At 45.2% G+C, this 20,510-nt stretch overlaps 1 protein-coding gene and 1 long non-coding RNA gene across 2 annotated transcripts; one reads left to right on the top strand and one right to left on the bottom strand.

The window, feature by feature from the left end:
• Window positions 1–885: 885 nt before the first annotated feature.
• LOC106561120 (uncharacterized) lies at window positions 886–2,342 on the bottom strand. Its single transcript, XR_001318730.2, has 2 exons — window positions 2,235–2,342; window positions 886–1,999 (listed from the first exon to the last, which is right to left on the bottom strand). It is a non-coding gene; the product is annotated as an uncharacterized lncRNA (long non-coding RNA).
• A 119-nt stretch (window positions 2,343–2,461) lies between these two features.
• On the top strand, window positions 2,462–20,287 carry appl2 (adaptor protein, phosphotyrosine interaction, PH domain and leucine zipper containing 2). The gene is made up of 20 exons (XM_014124470.2): window positions 2,462–2,721; window positions 8,585–8,683; window positions 8,884–8,943; window positions 9,226–9,297; window positions 10,263–10,350; window positions 10,484–10,525; window positions 10,624–10,682; window positions 11,330–11,476; window positions 11,693–11,928; window positions 12,850–13,038; window positions 13,156–13,198; window positions 13,380–13,436; window positions 15,261–15,355; window positions 17,883–18,038; window positions 18,146–18,198; window positions 18,278–18,452; window positions 18,565–18,601; window positions 18,879–19,034; window positions 19,151–19,198; window positions 19,295–20,287. The coding sequence occupies exons 1-20, from the start codon at window positions 2,668–2,670 to the stop codon at window positions 19,424–19,426; spliced, it is 1,998 nt and encodes a 665-aa protein (XP_013979945.1). The 5' UTR covers window positions 2,462–2,667; the 3' UTR covers window positions 19,427–20,287.
• Window positions 20,288–20,510: the final 223 nt, after the last annotated feature.

Below are 20,510 nucleotides of genomic sequence, written 5' to 3'. Positions count from 1 at the left end.
CTCAGAAAAAAAATTGTTGACCTCCACAAGTCTGGTTCATCCTTGTGAGCAATTTCCAAACGCCTGAAGGTACCATGTTTATCTGTTCAAACAATAGTACGCAAGTATAAACACCATGGGACCACGCAGCCGTCATACCGCTCAGGAAGGAGACATGTTCCGTCTCCTAGAGATGAACGTACTTTGGTGCGAAAAGTTCAAATCAATCCCAGAACAACAGCAAAGGACCTTGTGAAGATGCTGGAGGAAATGGGTACAAAAGTATCTATCTATATCCACAGGAAAACGAGTCCTATATCGACATAACCTGAAAGGCCGCTCAGCAAAGAAGAAGCCACTACTCCAAAACCGCCATAAAAAGCCAGACTACGGTTTGCAACTGCACATGGGGACAAAGATTGTACTTTTTGGAGAAATGTCCTCTGGTCTGATGAAACAAAAATAGAACTGTTTGGCCATAATGACCATCATTATGTTTGGAGGAAAAAGGGGGAGGCATGTAAGCCGAAGAACAACATCCCAACCGTGAAGCGCGGGGGTGGCAGTATCATGTTGTGGGGGTGCTTTGCTGCAGGAGGGACTGGTGCACTTCACAAAATAGATGGCATCATGAGGAAGTAATATAAATACATACACACATACATACATACACACACATATACATGTATATCATAGAGGTAGGCTTCAGAACCAAGTGCACGATTAGTTTGTGCATCACTATTTTGAACTACAATCAGTCAGACCTACTTTCATACAGTAGGTCTTGAATCAATTGATTCTCTTTTCCAAAAACATTGCAGTCATTTTGATTGTCTTTCCCTTTTTTGTAGACTTTTCTTTTCTTCCTAGTGTCCGTTGTACTGCTTCTCCTCACCCTTTATTGACTTTTCTATTTTTCTTTTATTGGCTTTTTCATTCGCTCTTATCTCCTTTTCTACTGTCCGTGGTATATCTTGAAGCACTCAATGTGCAGTGGTACTTTGCATTTCTCACATGCATAGGTAGTGCGTTTGTCACAATGACGACATCTCTGGAACCGGTGCATCGTGTTGATTGGCCAGTGAGAAGCTGTGTCATATCTTGCCTGATCTTCAACAGTAGCAGCCAGTAGAGATCTCCTTCTGTGGCTCAGTGGTTTCGTGCCAAACTTTTGCATAAGAGACTGTGCCACTATCCATGAGAAGGTGAGCAGGTCGATTGTCCCTCCCATAACATCTCTGTAAAATAAATGGCTGTTTACGAGTGCACTGTTGAGACCATGCAAAGATGGGCCACCACCACTTCTTAGACCTGATGGAGATTTGGTATCTTGAAACCTGTAGGTTGTGAAGTTCAACACCACCCATGTGCTCATTGTATCGGTTGATGCATTTTGTTGTAAGACTTTTGACAAAAGGTACATTGCTCCTTGTTCCATCTCTTGACAGAGGTCTCACTGTATTTCTCCTCCATGTTTGTTGCCACTGTGACAATGTTATTGTCTTTCTAACGGACCAGCAACTTGTCTCCTTGGGTCAGAACCTCAGAGGTTTCCCCGGGGTAACTTCATGAAGTCTTTCTGTGGCTTGAATGGGACATCAAACAGACGATTTTGCCTCATCGTTCCAGTGCGCCCATATCCTCTTTTTGTCATTTCATCGAGGAGTGCAAGCATAGTGAAGAGGTTGTCATGAAGGAACTTGCAACCTTGAGGCACTTGAGATTGCTCTGCAACACCAAGTACGACACTGGGTCCATGACCCAACCCAGTCTCAGGGAGGAGAGTGTGGGGTGGTGAGGGGTAGGTCATCATTACTGATAACGTTGTTCCTGTCATGATCTGTTTGCATAGGTTCAGCATATACATTCAACAGCCTGGCTGGCAAATGGCCTGTCTCCCCCTCATAGTCCATATCTGACCCATCGCTATCACAATCTCTGAGGGATAACTGCAATGTTGCACGCCTTGTCTGGGCAGTCACCTAGATCCAACATATCCAGAACTTGACTCAAAGTGAAACTAAAAGATAGAACAGAGTAGATGGTTAGGTAGAACAAGAACTATGTATGTGTATACCTAGATGCACTGTGTTATCCTGCCGGTCACTATTGTTTCCGCCAACATGTTTACTCATTCTATGACCACACTGGTCAAAGTTGAGTAATTGTAAATGCATATATCAATACTAGACACCTTAAAGATGATGTGTAACAAAAATCTTTGTCCTATCTTAATGTTAACATACTTTACTAACCTTTTGTTTGGGAGCTTTGATGCAGCCATCCTCTTCTCATGGTGCAACCAGGAAGTAAACAGCTCTGGTCATGTGACAATCTACAATAAACATGTGACACTGCACATATTTCATTGAGACCCTTTATTATTTCAATACTTGCTGGAAATTCATTGATACATCATTCAGTAAAATTTTTAGAGCCTTATAACTGAAAACGTTTTTTTACGGTCACTATGGTGACTGATGGGATTAAATAGGTTAACTGAGTTGCCTAAATAGAGGTTAAATAAAAAATTAAAATATGGATTTTAGCTAAAAGACCTCTCACTGTTCGCTAAGGTACCGCCTACAAAATGCTAATTTACGTGTCACCCACATCCGCACAAAGCTCTCTGGGAAAGAGAGTCCACTCGCTAAATAATTCAAGCCTGTTCTCTTCGCTGTGAACAAGATGCCGGCCGTCCATAAATTGCTTTTAGAGGAGGCTTTGCAGGACAGTCCTCAGGTAGGTCTATACTATTTAATGTTATGTGCTGTTATTGAGAGGAAAGGTATTGTAGGTGATGCCAAATTGGGCAATCCGGCTCCACTGTTGCTCCACTGTTGTAGGCTATAGTACTCTGGTCGACGATGAATGACAGCTTTGAATTGCCTCATTCTTGTAGGAATGTATCCTATTCCACTCATTGGCTATGTATCCGATACAAAGTTGATACAATGTGTCACAAGTCGTAATTGTTATCAGGATCAAATCCCGCCTCTAATTTGCATATTGCTCGAGATTTGAGAAGGGCTTTCCCCGTCCAGTCTTGAGCAGTGTCGTGATGAGTCGCGCATCGCCCAATTTAGTAGTTCGGATGTTGATAAAAGTCTGCGTCAACATCGATTAGTTGTTTATTGTGACAATCACAGTCTTCTTTTGACTATTTTGGGGTGCGATTGACCTGGATTATTTGTTTAACAAAATAAGTGTTCATATCGGTTGGTTCTGAAAATACCACGATTCGGGCCTATTTTACGGGCTGTGGGAGGGGTTTTTGAGTATTAGAATCCATTGGAATTGGTCAATAGGCTAACCGACCCAACTATGGGACTTAATGGACTGCACATGTGGAATATTTTTTTTAAGGCACTGACTAAACCTAATTGTCCCCAGTAGCTTTGGTGGTGTGGAAATGTAATCCAATTAATCGGTTTAGTTTACTGTTTAAATAACACTATCTTAATAACGCTTACTGTAATACTACTTAAAATATCAGTTAGGCAAAGAGTATTCCTGATATCGTTCACTTGCAGACACAACCAAATGTAGGCTACATTTCTTTAGCCTAGGCTACTTCACTGGCACTTATGCTACAATAGGCTGTCAGAAAAATCTGCATACATGAAATCACATTATCTGGTCTTCTTCATTATGTATGTAGCTTATGGCTGGCTCCTCTGAATTTGATAAACCCCAGGAATATGTCGAATTTTTATGTCTAGCTCTGCATAGTTCAGCATAGTTCTTCCTCTTCAAATCAAGGAATCAATTTGAGTGAGTCACTCTAAATCCAGGGACTAGAACATGTCAAGATGCACATCTGCATTGCATTACTGTGCCGATTAAATTTTTTAATGCAGATGCATCTGATAGTAATATAGACTATGCCTACAAAATGGTGTGTAAATATGAACCTATACACAAGATAAGGATGTGTTACTCTTTGCTGCATCCATTCCAGTTTAGGGACAGATTGAAATTTACTGGGGCGGAGGGGCTGTACCAACTCACATGACCCTACCCATGTACTGTACAATAAATTGAACACTCAAAATAATGTTTACGACCAAAAATAACAACTGTAGTGATCCAGTGTCTATAAACGTAGATATTGACTTTGCATCTTCAGCATGCTTTTGTGTCACAGTCGATGCCACGCAGGGCTATGAGCCAGAAGGTTGAGGGTTCACCAACCACCACAGATGAGCTCAGTCTCCCTGCCTGTTTCATTACACTACAATCAGAGCTTGCTGCAGACAATGATCAGCCAGGGGAAAATCAGAGTTTTAACATTTTGATGCAATATTTATAATTATATATAATATATGCAACAAATTTTCCACCAAGAGGTTTCTGTGCCAATGCACTACACAACATAAACAAAGCATACTGACTTCGAGCACTTCAATATCATGGTTTGCGTTTTCAACACCACAATAAATAGACTGTCAATCTCAACAAACAGAAAATACATCCCTTCAAAGGCTTGGCTTGACAATCTCCTATAGTCATAACTGTTTTTGGTGTTTTGTAACAGAGGTTTCTTTCCAGTCATTATTTGCTGCATTGATTGGCTTGATTGATTTTATTTTATTGGTCAGTGAAAAAAATACATATTTACACTTTTTTTAAAAAAGTGACCAGGATTTCACTATAAAGTCGGGGACTTATTTCTATTGTGGTCCCTATGTTTTACACACAGACAGACAGACAGACAGACAGACAGACAGACAGATATGGATGAAAAAATGCTCTACCTCCAGATGAGTATGAGGGGGGATTTTAAGTACAATTCTTACAAGCTTGTTTGGCTAAGGGCTTATTCTTTAATGTCTGGGGATGCTGGTGAACCATGATGTGCAGCATAATCAAAGTGACACTGGACTAGCACACTTGCCAGAGTCTTTAGGGTGTCTATAGCTAGGTTCACATCCAATTGGTGACAGATTTTCATGTGGGTATTCAAAAATATTTCTAAAAACAATATGCCATTCCAGAGTTTAAAGCTTTTTTTGGGGGGGGGGGGGTTAGGCTACTTTCCTAAAACAATAATTGTCTACCTCACGGTTCAGCTGTCAAAATTGAGCAATAAATGTATCAGGGCATTGCATGCAAAGGCTTAGGTGTCCACTGTATGATATTTATATATTCAGTACCAGTCAAAAGTTTAGACACACCTACTCATTCAAGGGTTTTTCTTTATTTTTACTATTTTCTACATTGTGGAATAATAGTGATGACATTAAAACTATGAAATAACACATGGAATCATGTAGTAACCAAAAAAGTATTGGTCAAATATCCCTTACACAGCCTGGAGGTGTGTTAGGTCATCGTCCTGTTGAAAAACAAATGATAGTCTCACTAAGTGCAAACCAGATGGGATGCCGTATTGCTGCAGAATGCTGTGGTAGCCATACTGGTTAAGTGTGCCTTCAATTCTAAATAAATCACAGACAGTGTCATGAACAGAGCACCATCACACCTCCTCCTCTATGCTTCACGGTGGGAACCACACATGCAGAGATCATCCGTTCACCTACTCTGCATCTCACAAAGACAAAGTGGTTGGAACCAAAGATCTCAAATTTGGACTCATCAGACCAAAGGACAGATTTCCAACGGTCTAATGTCCACTGCTCATGTTTCTTGTCCCAAGCAAGTCTCTTTTTATTATTGGTGTCCTTGCGTAGTGGTTTCTTTGCAGCAATTCAACCATGAAGGACTGATTCACACAGTCTCCTCTGAACAGTTGATGTTGAGATGCGTCTGTTACTTGAACTCTTTGAAGCATTTATTTGGGCTGCAATTTCTGAGGCTGGTAACTCTAATGAACGTATCCTCTGCAGCAGAGGTAACTCTGGGTCTTCCTTTCCTGTGGTGGTCATCATGAGAGCTAGTTTCATAGCGCTTGATGGTTTTTATGACTGCACTTGAAGAAACTTTCAAAGTTCTTGACATTTTCCGGATTGACTGACCTTCATGTCTTAAAACCTCTCTAGGGTAGGTGGGACGAAATCGTCCCACCTACGTAACAGCCAGTGGAATCCCGTGGCGCGCTATTACTTTAATTTCTCAAACATATGACTATTTTACACCATTTTAAAGACAAGACTCTCGTTAATCTAACCACACTGTCCGATTTCAAAAAGGCTTTACAACGAAAGCAAAACATTAGATTATGTCAGCAGAGTACCCAGCCACGAATAATCAGACACCCATTTTTCAAGCTAGCATATAATGTCACATAAACCCAAACCACAGCTAAATGCAGCACTAACCTTTGATCTTCATCAGATGACAATCCTAGGACATTATGTTATACAATACATGCATGTTTTGTTCAATCAAGTTCATATTTATATCAAAAACCAGCTTTTTACATTAGCATGTGACGTTCAGAACTAGCATACCCCCCGCAAACTTCCGGTGAATTTACTAAATTACTCACAATAAACGTTCACAAAAAACATAACAATTATTTTAAGAATTATAGATACAGAACTCCTTTATGCACTCGCTATGTCCGATTCTAAAATAACTTTTCGGTGAAAGCACATTTTGCAATATTCTGAGTAGATAGCCCGGCATCACAGGGCTAGCTATTTAGACACCCACCAAGTTTAGCCCTCACCAAAGTCAGATTTACTATAAGAAAAATGTGATTACCTTTGCTGTTCTTCATCAGAATGCACTCCCAGGACTTCTACTTCAATAACAAATGTTGGTTTGGTTCAAAATAATCCATAGTTATGTTCAAATACCCTCTGTTTTGTTCGTGCGTTCAAGACACTATCCGAAGTGTAAAGAAGGGTGACGCGCCCGACGCGTTTCGTGACAAAAAAATTCTAAATATTCCATTACCGTACTTCGAAGCATGTGAACCGCTTATTTAAAATAAATGTTTACGCAATTTTTTTCTTAAAAAAGCGATAATATTCCGACCGGGAAACCGTGTTTTAGTTCAAAGAGAGAGAAAATAAAAACATGGGGTTGCCTCGTGCACGCGCCTCAGTCTCATTGTCCTCTGATAGACCACTTACCACTTACCAAAGGCGCTAATGTTTTTCAGCCAGGGGCTGCAAAGACATCATTCAGCTTTTTCCCGGGTTCTGAGAGCCTATGGGAGCCGTAGGAAGTGTCACGTTACAGCAGAGATCCTAAGTTTTCAATAAAGAGAGTCAAGAAGCCCAAGGAATGGTCAGAGAGGGCACTTCCTGTACAGAATCTTCTCAGGTTTTTGCCTGCCATATGAGTTCTGTTATTCTCATAGACACCATTCAAACAGTTTTAGAAACTTTAGGGTGTTTTCTATCCAAAGCCAATAATTATATGCATATTCTAGTTTCTGGGCAGTAGTAATAACCAGATTAAATCGGGTACTTATTTGAGCTGTTCTTGCCATAATATGGACTTGGTCTTTTACCAAATAGGGCTATCTTCTGTATACTCCACTACCTTGTCACAATACAACTGATTGGCTCAAACGCATTAAGAAGGAAATAAATTCCACACATGTACTTTTAACAAGGCACACCTGTTAATTGAAATGCATTCCAGGTGACTACCTCATGAAGCTGGTTGAGAGAATGCCAAGAGTGTGCAAAGCTGGCATCAAGGCAAAGGGTGGCTACTTTGAAGAATCTAAAATATATTTTGATTCATTTTTTGTTGTTGTTGGTTACTACATGATTCCATATGTGTTATTTCATAGTTTTGATGTCTTCACTATTATTCATATCATAGGCCTGCAGTAGCTAAAGCTTAATAATAGCCACACCATACCAAACCTTCACAATAGTTTCTAAACTTTATTAGGGAAATATCAAAAGTAGGTATAGCCATTGTTTAGAGGGAAAATACGAGCAGAAGAGCGAATGTAAACCAGGGAAAAAACGCACAACCCTCCCCTATTTTGGACCACCCCTCCCCCCTTTACATTTCGATCTGTCCCTTACCACGCCACACCTTTATCGAAACAATTACAGGTTAATAACAGGTGAACAATCAGGCTAAAGGTCTTAAAAGCCTAGCCCGATAATTAGGCCTTTATCAGTGTCTGTCTGCCTGTTGATCCTATTGTCATTCTCAGTCTGCCTGGCTGTCAATGATTATAAAAATCTCTGAAACTGGAAACACTTATCTCCCTCACTAGCTTTAAGCACCAGCTGTCAGAGCAGCTCACAGATCACTGCACCTGTACATAGCCCATCTATAAATAGCCCAAACAACTACCTCTTCCCCTACTGTATTTATTTATTTTGCGCCTTTGCACCCCAGTATTTCTACTTTGCACACTCATCTACTGTCAAATCTACCATTCCAGTGTTTTAATTGCTATATTGTATTTACTTCGCCACCATGGCCTATTTATTGACTTTACCTCCCTTCTCACATTGTATATAGACTTATTTTTCTACTGTATTATTGACTGTATGTTTGTTTTACTCCATGTGTAACTCTGTGTTGTTATATGTGTCGAACTGCTTTGCTTTATCTTGGCCAGGTCGCAATTGTAAATGAGAACTTGTTCTCAACTTGCCTATCTGGTTAAATAAAGGTGAAATAAACAAATAAATAAAAAATGTCCCTCTGTCTGCTTCAGACTCGCTCCTTGCTCAGTGTGTTTGAGGAAGATGCGGGAACACTCACAGACTACACCAACCAGCTGCTTCAGTCTATGCAGAGGGTGTATGGCGCCCAGGTAACACGCGCACACACACACGCACGCACGAACAAAAGCCTATGTCCAATCCAATTTGAAGACTCATAGATTTTTTTTTTTTATGAGAGCATACTATAGCTTAGTTTGCATGATGTGTGCTGTTTCTGATAGTTAGTTTCCTGTAAGAGGGGTCAACCAGGGGATAAACCGCTAATAACATCACTTCCTGTGTTCGTCAGAGTGAGATGGGATTGGCTACAGAACAGCTGTCCAGACAGCTACTGGAATATGAGAAGCAAGTAAGTATTTTCTTACTGAGAATATTAGACAACAATCATGTGCTTAACTGCAGTGTATTTTGATGCAACCTTCTGCCTAACATTATTTCAGAAAGCACAAAACTCTGCATTCTACCATTGGATTTCTAAGCATATTGACCCTTTAGCAGGAGAAGGCAACATGCCAGCACTGATGAGAATTGTGTATTTTTAACGTAATGGCCTCAAGTGTATTACTCTTTGGAATGTGCTAGAGGAAGTGCTTTTTGGAATGTTTAAGTCACTGTCTTTTTTTCCCTCCAGAATTTTGCCCTTGGTAAAGGTGATGAGGAGGTGATCAGCACACTGCAGCAATTTGCCAAAACTGTGGTGGAGGTGAGGCTCATGCATCAGTGCGCGTGTGTTTATGTTACTGTGTTTGTGTTACTGTGTTTGTGCGCATATAGGGGATGTATTGCATGTATATGGGGGTGCAACAGTCTTGGAATCTATGGAGGTAAGAAGAAAACCAAAATTTGATATACCAAAAATAACCTGTCACATTTGTATAAATTGGGAGTTGAATAATAGGTTTCCCCTTATTATTCCAATGAACACATTTCATCATTGGCGCTTTGATAAATTCTCTGTAGAGGCTATGGGGCGCAGGCTGCCAGGATGAGAGAGGTAGACGGGTGAAGGTGTAGCCAGATAGAGAATCACTCTGGCTGGCCTGGAGGTGTAGTCTAGTGGTGGGAGTGTTTGGACGGATGGACTGAGCAGCAGGGGGCCTTGCTAGCCTGTGGTGGAGTGGCATTAGAACAGCCACAAAGAAATGAGGTCATTGTTTGCCCTTCTAGCCCAACAACTCTTGCCTAGAGCATACATCCATCTCCCTGCAGGTTATACCTAATCCTGCTCTGACCTTTGTTCCACAGTCCACAATAAATTGAAGAGGTTTTAGGTTTTCCACAGTGTTTACTTGATAGATTATTTAGCATTTCTGAATTCGGCTTCTTTAAATATCACTCACATTTAATTAATCTGTTAGTAACTAAATGCACCAACCAGTCCAGGTCGAGGATAGCCGCATAGGGTATTATGCTTAATATTGATAACAAATTACAGGATTAAATTAATCTGCAGACCAAGAAAATGTGTTTTGGCTGGCTCTCAAATTGCAGAATGGAGATTGATCACCACATTCTGATCAGTCATTTTAATTAACTACTTTTGAACTCATTTTTGAACCACAATCAATCATCCCCTGCTGTTTTCAAGGATTACAGGAGAGCCGAGGGTGCCTCTGGGTAATTTAGTTTTGGTGTAAGGCTGAGTGTGTCTGTCTCTGTTCTACCCAGCTGAACACACTACACTCAGAGCTGGCCTCTCAGATGGCTGACAGAATGATTTTCCCCATGATCCAGTTCAGAGAGAAAGACCTTACAGGTAGACACAATTTACAAACACCTGCTTATCAGCCCGTTGCTTTCACACATTTTGAATACAATTTCCGTGTGTTTGATGCTGACCTTTTGCGTTGTCATGGTTTTAAACACTGAGTCTCTATTTGACTTCTCAGAGATAAGCACGTTAAGAGAGGTATTTGGCATCGCCTCTGATGGTACGTATGTTCCAGCATTTGATCTGATTTTGTTTTCGGAGCTGTTGTAACACAGCAGCTGATCGTCAGACTCATGTCTACAACCTTCCCCTTCACAGAGCATGAGGCTGCCATGGTCAAGTACAGCAGACTGCCCAAGAAGAAGGAGAATGAGAAGGTAGTGATGGGGACTGATGTGTACTAGTCAAACCTCTAACAGTACAACAATGCACTGGAAGTGTCTGTGGGCTTGGATGAGATCTTTTTAAGGGTCAGGGCCCTCAGCGAAGCTCACAAAATAATTTTAGACCCATGCCACCCCCTGTACCGACTTTGAACTACCCCCCCCCACACAGGAAAAACAGAACTAGATAATAATTTGTGCCAGGTGTGATATCCCTCCTAAGCAGCTTGGGCTAATGTTCCTATCAACCCAGTAAGGCCAGCAGGCTAGTCTCTTCTTATTGCTACGTAACTGTTATGAATGTTTTATTGTCAATTTGTTTTCTACTGTATTTAAATGCCACTTTAAACGGTTACATGATACTGCAACAAAATGCCCCCAAGGGGACAACAAAGTCAGTAAAGCTGGTACTATTAGATGATGTGCTACTGTATAACTGCCTCATAATAGTTGAGAGGTCATGACATACTTCAGTTGAGGTGACGTTGCTCTATTTAGCTCTCCCACTGATTAACTGGGTATTTGGGTTATTAATTACTTGCGTGCGTGTGAGCGCATATGCCTGTGTGTGTGTGTGTGTGTGTGTGTGTGTGTGTGTGTGTGTGTGTTTGTGTCTCACGGACTACTGTGTTGTGGTGCAGGTGAAGGCAGAGTTGGTGGGGGAGGTGGCCTACTCCAGGAGGAAGCAACACCAGGCCTCCATGCAGTATTACTGTGCCCTCAATGCCCTGCAGTACCGCAAGAGAGTAGCTATGCTGGAGCCCATGCTAGGATACACACAGGCCCAGGTACAACCACCATAGCCAATACAAACACACACCCAAACCCCTACTACAAGTAGTAAACCAGTCATTAAACCAATATCAACACACACTTTATTCCTACCTCAAGTCAACTACAGTATGTAAATAAACCAGGATAGCACACATTGCTGTGGTCCCACAGCAAGTCAGAACTGGAGAAGCAATGAATGCACAGATGTCTTCTGTCTTTGTCCCTCTCAGATCCATTTCTATAAGAAAGGCATGGATCTAGTCTCGAAGAAAATGGACAGCTTCCTGGTGTCAGTGTCCAGCATGACACAAAGTATCCAGGCTCAGTTAGACTCGGAGGCTGAGGCCATGCGTCTGACCCAGCGAGAGCTGCTCTCCATGGAGGATACTGTGTACATGCCCGACCGTGACCCCGTCCCAGTCAACCGCACGCTTATACAGAAGGCAGGCTACCTCAATATCAGGAAGTAAGGATAACTTTGATTTCATTGTTTCAAGGGTGTTTTCTTAAAATGTGTCTACCATGTATCTGATGTCTCTTCTCCTTGTTTGATGGTTTCAGGTCTTTCTGGTGTCTAAGGGAATTAATAAAAAGACCCGATCAAAGGAAACTTTAGTTGCGCCTGTTTTAATCCATTACACTCCAATAAAAATGTGTCTCAATGTTACACTCATTGTACTTCAGAGAAAACTACTTGTTTGTCAGCCCTGGCTGTCAGCTACAATTCTGGTTACATATAAGAAGGTAGAATTGCAGAACCAACATTGTGCTTTATTTAGTAAAGGCAGGCAAGTAACCTAGCAGTTAAGAGCATTGGGACTGTAACCGAAAGATTGCTGATTCATATCCCCGAGCCGACTAGGTGACAAATCTGTCGATATGCCCTTGAGCAAGGCACTTAACCCTAATTGCTTCTGTAATCGCTCTGGATAAGAGCATCTGTTAAATGACTAAAATGTCAAATTACATTAAAATGCCAGAGCTGTCAGACGCAGTCTTTTCCTCATATACTTTGCCAGTCTTTGACAAATGTCTGCAGCACAAAAGAAAAGGTTCTGCAGAAAGCAATTTTATTTAATGACACATCCATGTCATCTGAGTCATCCATACATAATTGTAGAGAAGTTTCTTGATTTGACTTCTCAGCACTTTCTGAGTGCTTTTGCTGTAGATTTCCAATTTTAGGTCCATTCGCTGAGTCACGGAGACGGCAGCTGCTCCAAATCTGTGACCTGGGTCGTATTCACTAGGAACAAAACGGAAGCAAACGGGCCAAAACGGCAGGAGGGACTGCCTGAACGCTTGTTCTCGTTTTCAAATGTTTTTTTTCTACTTTTTGCTATGGTGTACACTAATGAATACGGTCCTGTCCTGCTTTCCCTCACAGTAAGACGGGCCTGGTGACAACAGCCTGGGACCGCCTTTACTTCTTTACCCAGGGAGGGAACCTCATGTGCCAGCCACGAGGGGCTGTGGCAGGGGGCATGGTGCTGGACCTGGATAACAGCTCCGTCATGGCCATAGAGTGTGAGGACAGACGCTACTGTTTTCAGATCACCTCCCCCTCCGGTAAAACGTACGCTAAACCTTTACTGAACCTCCCCAAAACCATGGTCCAACACAGAGTTGTGAGAATAAGTTGTATTGTCCTACAAAACAATGTGCTTTAATTTTTGTTCTTGTGATGTTGCAGGTCAATGATTCTACAAGCAGAGAGCAAAAAGGAATATGAGGAAGTATGTATCATATCAGTCAAATCTTTTGTATCTGTTTGTTTTCTATTCATTCATGTTCGTTTTTTTCTGGCCTGCTTGTCACAAGCAGAGGAACTATTTGAAATCTCTGAAGTTTGTTGAGAGATGGCCGTCTAATACGGCCAATACTAGTCTAATACTAACTTCTGTTTCTTCTCCCTAGTGGATTTGCACTTTGAACAACATTTCCCGACAGATCTACCTGACTGACAACCCTGAGGTAAAGTACATATTATATACCACCTCTAGAACCAGCTGGTTATAACGATACTTATCAACTAAAATGAAGTAGTGGTAAATCAGTCATTTTTCCTAGCACTTAAAAGCAGTTGTGATGAATAATCAATACTATGTAGGATCTTAATTTGATCACCCTGTCGCAGAACTTTCCTGCAATGCAAGACATTTTAAACGTGTAGTGTATTTGAGGTTTAAAAAGGCTTCTGAAGTTTGTAATTTCCACTTTGACATTTCAGACTTGATTTTCCTTTACAAAAACATGTACCAACCCCTACACAAATGTCCATGAATTACAATCTAGATAATTCACATTTCCTGTTACTGCAGGATTATTTTCCTTCTGTATCAAACTCTCACATCTATCTGTATGTTGTGATAAGGCGAGGACACACCCTTTTGTTTTTAAACCAAGCCCATTCTATCTGAGTAGCAACAGGGCAATGCGACTTCTGTGGGCACACTAATTGACTGATAGAGGACAGGATGTTTCCAGCTCCAGAGTCCGGTATGGTCTGGTCTTGTTTTTAGCACATTTCCTGATTGTTTTAGAGATGATACTGTAGCTCCCATGAGATATGTCTGAACTGTGATTTTAGTGTTTTATGACACAGACCTAGTCTTATCTAATGACCCTGAGGAGTCCACATTATCAGAGGCTGCTACTTCCACCCATTCCCCCTGCACATAGCAACACAGACGATCTATCTATACTGTGTGTGTATGCATGCTTACGTGTGCGTGTACCAGCGGGTTCTGCGTGTTTGGATGTGTGCTTTGCCATCATTTGTATACATTAACAAATGCATCGTCTGTTCTGTTGCTTCCTCTCTCCTGACTCCCTAGTGCCCCTCTGTAATTTGTTTGCTTCTTGTTACGTTTGGAATATTTTTTTAATCTGGCTCAAATCAGACTAGGAAGTATGACGCAAACAACTGGTGGGTCAGTGTAAGGTCAAGTACTGCTTCCAATTGATACTTTTGATAGGCCTATATGGTGTACATAGCCTGTTATGTATTATGAATGTCTGATATACAGTACCAGTCAAGTTTGAACACACCTACTCATTCAAGGTTTTTCTTTATTTTTACAATTTTCTACATTGTAGAATAATAGTGAAGACATCAAATCTATGAAATAACACCTATAGAATCATGTAGTAACCAAAAAAGGGGTAATATTTGAGAATCTTGAAAGTAGCCACCCTTTGTCTTGATGACAGCTTTGCACACTCTTGGCATTCTCTCAACATTTCATTCGGAGTGGAATGGACTCTACAAGGTGTCGAAAGCGTTCCACAGGGATGCTGGCCCATGTTGACTCATGCTTCCTACAGGTGTGTCAATTTGACTGGATGCAGTTCTTGACACAAACCTGTGCGATAGGTACATAATACCACTCTCCGTTCTAAGGCACTTAAAAATGTTGTCTTGTCCATTCACTTTCTGAATGACACACACACACACACAATGACTCAATTGTCTCAAAGCTTAAAAATCCTTCTTTAACCTGTCTCCTCCCCTTCATCTACACTGATTTGAAGTGAATTTAACAAGTGACATCAATAAGGGATCATAGCTTTTACCTGGTCAGTCTGTCATGGAAGGAGCAGGGGATCTTAATGTTTTGTATACTCGGTGTATTTGATCACAGACGTCTGCTGTGCCTGCCTCAACCTATGTTTTCAATAGAATTAGCCAAACTACGCCCTTTTGTGGCATCATATATTACTCACAGAGCATAATGTTAGGACTGTTATTATTATTACAGTGTAATGACAGAAGCTGCACCCTGTTCCCCTCTGTAGGCAGTGGCCATCAGACTGAACCAGACAGCCATCCAGGCCGTCACGCCCATCACCAGCTTTGAGAGGAGAGGAGAGGGCTCGCCCAACCCAGACAGGTTAGCCTCTCATGCAGAGGAAACACCTTGCTTTTCAGGAATTCTGATCGTGTACTCATCATACTTATAAAAAAATCTCTTTCACTCACTCTCTCGTCCTCTCCCTCCCTCCCTCCCTCTGTCGTCCTCTCCCTCGTCCTCTCTCGTCCTCTCCCTCTGTCGTCCTCTCCCTCCCTCCCTCCCTCTGTCGTCCTCTCCCTCCCTCCCTCCCTCTGTCGTCCTCTCCCTCCCTCCCTCCCTCCCTCTGTCGTCCTCTCCCTCCCTCCCTCCCTCTGTCGTCCCTCTCCCTCCCTCCCTCCCTCTGTCGTCCCTCTCCCTCCCTCCCTCCCTCTGTCGTCCTCTCCCTCCCTCCCTCCCTCTGTCGTCCCTCTCCCTCCCTCCCTCTTGTCGTCCTCTCTCTCCCTCCCTCCCTCCCGTCGTCCTCTCCCTCCCTCCCGTCGTCCTCTCCCTCCCTCCCTCCCGTCGTCCTCTCCCTCCCTCCCTCTCGTCGTCTCCCTCCCTGTCGTCCTCTCCCTCCCTGTCGTCCTCTCCCTCCCTGTCGTCCTCTCCCTCCCTCTGTCGTCCTCTCCCTCCCTCTGTCGTCCTCTCCCTCCCTCTGTCGTCCTCTCCCTCCCTCTGTCGTCCTCTCCCTCCCTCCCTCTTGTCGTCCTCTCCCTCCCTCCCTCTTGTCGTCCTCTCCCTCCCTCCCTCTCGTCGTCCTCTCCCTCCCTCTCTCGTCGTCCTCTCCCTCCCTCCCTCTTGTCGTCCTCTCCCTCCCTCCCTCTTGTCGTCCCTCTCCCTCCCTCCCTCCCGTCGTCCTCTCCCTCCCTCCCTCCCTCCCTCCCTCTCCTCCTCCCTCCTGTCGTCCTCTCCCTCCCTCCCTCCCTCTTGTCGTCCCTCTCCCTCCCTCCCTCTTGTCGTCCTCTCCCTCCCTCCCTCTTGTCGTCCTCTCCCTCCCTCCCTCTTGTCGTCCTCTCCCTCCCTCCCTCCCGTCGTCCTCTCTCCCTCCCTCTGTCGTCCTCTCCCTCCCTCCCTCTGTCGTCCTCTCCCTCCCTCCCTCTTGTCGTCCTCTCCCTCCCTCCCTCCCGTCGTCCTCTCCCTCCCTCCCTCCCTCCTCCCCGTCGTCCTCTCCCTCCCTCCCCTCCCGTCGTCCTCTCCCTCCCTCCCTCCCACCCTCCCTCCCTCCCGTCGTCCCTCTCCCTCCGTCGTCCTCTCCCTCCCTCCCTCCCTCTGCCGTCCTCTCCCTCCCTCTTGTCGTCATCTCCCTCCCTCCCGTCGTCCTCTCCCTCCCTCCCACCCTCCCTCCCGTCGTCCTCTCCCTCCCTCCCACCCTCCCTCCCTCCCTCTGCCGTCCTCTCCCTCCCTCCGTCGTCCTCTCCCTCCCTCCGTCGTCCTCGTCGTCCCCTTCCTCCCTCCCTCTGTCGTCCTCTCCCTCCCTCCCTCTTGTCGTCCTCTCTCCCTCCCTCCCTCCCTCTTGTCGTCCTCTCCCTCCCTCCCTCCCGTCGTCCTCTCCCTCCCTCCCTCCCTCTGCCGTCCTCTCCCTCCCTCCGTCGTCCTCTCCCTCCCTCCGTCGTCCTCTCCCTCCCTCCGTCGTCCTCGTCGTCCCCTTCCTCCCTCCCTCTGTCGTCCTCTCCCTCCCTCCCTCTTGTCGTCCTCTCTCCCTCCCTCCCTCCCTCCCTCTTGTCGTCCCTCTCCCTCCCTCCCTCCCGTCGTCCTCTCCCTCCCTCCCTCCCGTCGTCCTCTCCCTCCCTCCCTCCCGTCGTCCTCTCCCTCCCACCCTCCCGTCGTCCTCTCCCTCCGTCCCTCCCGTCGTCCCTCTCCCTCCCTCCATGCCTGCCTCCCTCCCTCCGTCGTCCTCTCCCTCCCTCCCTCCCTCTGCCGTCCTCTCCCTCCCTCCCTCCGTCGTCCTCTCCCTCCCTCCGTCGTCCTCTCCCTCCCTTCCTCCGTCGTCCTCGTCGTCCCCTTCCTCCCTCCATCCGTCGTCCTCTCCCTCCCTCCCTCCCTCCCTCGTCCTCTCCCTCCCTCCCTCCCTCGTCCTCTCCCTCCCTCCCTCCCTCGTCCTCTCCCTCCCTCCCTCCGTCGTTCTCTCCCTCCCTCCGTCCGTCATCCTCTCCCTCCCTCCCTCCGTCCGTCGTCCTCTCCCTCCCTCCCTCGTCCTCTCCCTCCCTCCCTCCCTCGTCCTCTCCCTCCCTCCCTCCCTCGTCCTCTCCCTCCCTCCCTCCCTCGTCCTCTCCCTCCCTCCGTCGTTCTCTCCCTCCCTCCGTCCGTCATCCTCTCCCTCCCTCCCTCCCTCTGTCGTCCTCTCCCTCCCTCCCTGTCGTCCTCCCCCTCCCTCCCTCCCTCCCTGTCGTCCTCCCCCTCCCTCCCTCCCTCCCTGTCGTCCTCTCCCTCCCTCCCTCTGTCGTCCTCTCCCTCCCTCCCTCCCTCCGTCGTCCCCTCCCTCCCTCCGTCGTCCCCTCCCTCCCTCCCCCTCTCCCTCCCTCCCCCTCTCCCTCCCTCCCCCTCTCTCGTCCTCTCTCTCTCGTCCTCTCCCACCCTCTCTCTGCAGGGCTAAGCCAGGTGGGGTGCAGTCCTCTATCAGTGCGTCCCAGAAGAGCTCCAGTGCTCCTGAGCCAGAGGACCTGATAGTTCCAGGGACACCCATCCAGTTTGACATCATGCTGCCTGCCTCGGAGTTCCAGGACCAGAACAGGGTCGGAGGGAGGTAAAACCGACACCTTAGGGGCTGGTGTGTCAGAACCATTTCCTGTTTGCTGATTTGTCCAATAATAGCACTACCAGGTTGAATAGTGTGCATTTCCTCCCTGACAGGCGTACAAACCCATTCGGAGAAACAGATGACGACTGCTCCCCTGAAAGCGATGGTAGGAGTGTCTCCAGTCCAGTTTTCATTGGTGCCATACTCTTGTGCACTACATATCCCATGATCCTCTCTGTCTGCAGACTCCCTGCTGCAGCAGGTGTTTGCGGTGCGGTTCCTGGGCTCCATGGCGGTGCGGTCTGGACAAACCCAGGAAGTGATCTATGAGGCCATGAGACAGGTGCTGGCGGCTCGAGCCATCCACAACATCTTCAGAACCACAGAGTCCCATCTCATGGTCACCAGCAGCTGTCTCAGGTACAAACACAGGGCAGACAGGAGGCCCATGGAAGTGCCTAGGGAGCTTAACATTGCCACTATGCATCGGCTCTGCTTGCTATGTTGAGAAATTGTGTTTTCTTTACGACAGGTTGATTGACCCCCGGACACAAGTCACAAGAATCAGTGTAAGTTCCATGGAAATCTTCCTTAGTGGACGCTGATCACTGTAGGTTGGTGGCACCTTAATTGGGGAGGACGGGAACGTGGTAATGGCACGAGTGGAATGGTGTTAAACACACGGTTTGATGCCATTCCGTTCGCTCCGTTCCAGCCATTATTATGAGCCTCTCTGACTCTGATAGTAATCTATGTAATGAATGTGTATTGTCTGTTACCTAGTGCTTCATTCCTGGTGATAGCAGTAGGTATTCAGTATGAACGAATTCCTTCCTCCCCCCTCAGTTCCAGCTACAGGAGGTGACCCAGTTTGCGGCCCACCAGGAGAACGGCAGGCTGATGGGCTTCGTGGTTGAGGGGCGAGACTGGAGCGAGGGGACCGAGGAGGGAGAGCCCTCCTTTAGTGCGTTTGTCTTCGAGAGCAACACTGAGGGCGAGAAGGTAGGTATCATAAAACACATTCATGTGCTGCATTCATTATGTGGGTTTACATGTCGTTTACTTGCCGTGGGTTAGTCAGTTCCACAGTGTAATTTGTGTCATCTCTTTATTCACAGATATGTTACACGATAAGCTTGGGGAAGGATATTATAGAAGCAAAGAAGGTTCGTTTTAAAATCTAAATTTTTGAATTCTCAATCTAACCCTATAATGTTTGGTATTTCTATGCATCTGAATCTCACTCGTGTGTGTGTGTGTAGGACCCGGAGGCTCTAGCTCAGCTGATGAAAAACATGCCTCTGACCAACGATGGCAAGTTCCTCCTGCTGGACAGCGAGACGGGTGACACGGCTAACGGAGGAGCACCGGATGAGGAGGAGTCTGAGGCCTAGCCATGCCTCACGGTACCAGGACCAGGGGAGAGGGAGTCAGAGGTTCTCCCACAAAACACCTCCTCACGTGGGGTTTCGATGTTCTCATGAGCCCTTCCCCCTGGCTCTAGTCTGGTACATGTTGACCAGGAAACCCCCCTGGGTTTATATGGTGTCTCTCTCTCATGACCACTGAAGTGATGTACAAAAGGGACAATGTTTAGGTTGACTATTTTATCTCTTTATTTTCCCTGGTGGAATTAATATCCTCAGCCATCCTGTCAGTTTAAACTATCAGTTTAAATCCCTTTCTCCAGCATGAATAGGTTTACATTTCATAGCTTTGAGTTTAGTGGTACTAGTGTTAATAATGCTGCAGTATAATATTGTGTAGAGATGGCTGGCTATGATGACTTACATGTAGGTCTTGTCAGCAGCACTTCATATGACATTTATACTGTACATCTTTCATTCCAACGAGACCATAATGGACTTCCAAGGTTTCTATTTAATCAAAGGCTTGATATCTGAAGTCAGTGCATTCTGCTACAGACATTATCTGGCAACATTTATGAAGTAAGGTTTTAATCTCAATGAAGGAAGGACAGGTGAAGGTACTGTATAGTCAGAATTTTGGCGTACCATGTGACGCTAAACTCCCATTCCTTGTTGTCTGGGAGGCAGCAATAGATAATAATGAACCAACCATATGTGTCTTCGAACAGTGGGCATGGTGGCATAGAAGCCTGTTTGGGAGTATGAATGAGTTATGGTAGGGCAGAAACCATACTGCCATACAGTAAAATGATAGGCACATTGTGCAGAACATTGTCCCGTCCATTTCCTTAATGCTATTTTGTATTTTATAAACCACTACCTATAGAATCTGCTTGGAGCTTTATTTGGCAACATTCCTTACTAGTCGGTCTTCGGATGGTACTTGGTGTGTGAAAATATGTCCATTTTTTTTTCAACGGCCTTCGCAAAGTAAATATGACCTATATGTCAAACATTGAAGACTGCATAGAGGTCTGTTATTTTCTGAATCAGTATAACATGAGTAATACAGTGCATGAATTATTTTATGATGTGCTTCCAGTGGGAA

The sequence above is a fragment of the Salmo salar genome, chromosome ssa10 (genome assembly GCF_905237065.1).
Source record: "Salmo salar chromosome ssa10, Ssal_v3.1, whole genome shotgun sequence".
Lineage (NCBI taxonomy): Eukaryota > Metazoa > Chordata > Actinopteri > Salmoniformes > Salmonidae > Salmo > Salmo salar.
This window is presented reverse-complemented; position numbering and strand designations above follow the sequence as displayed.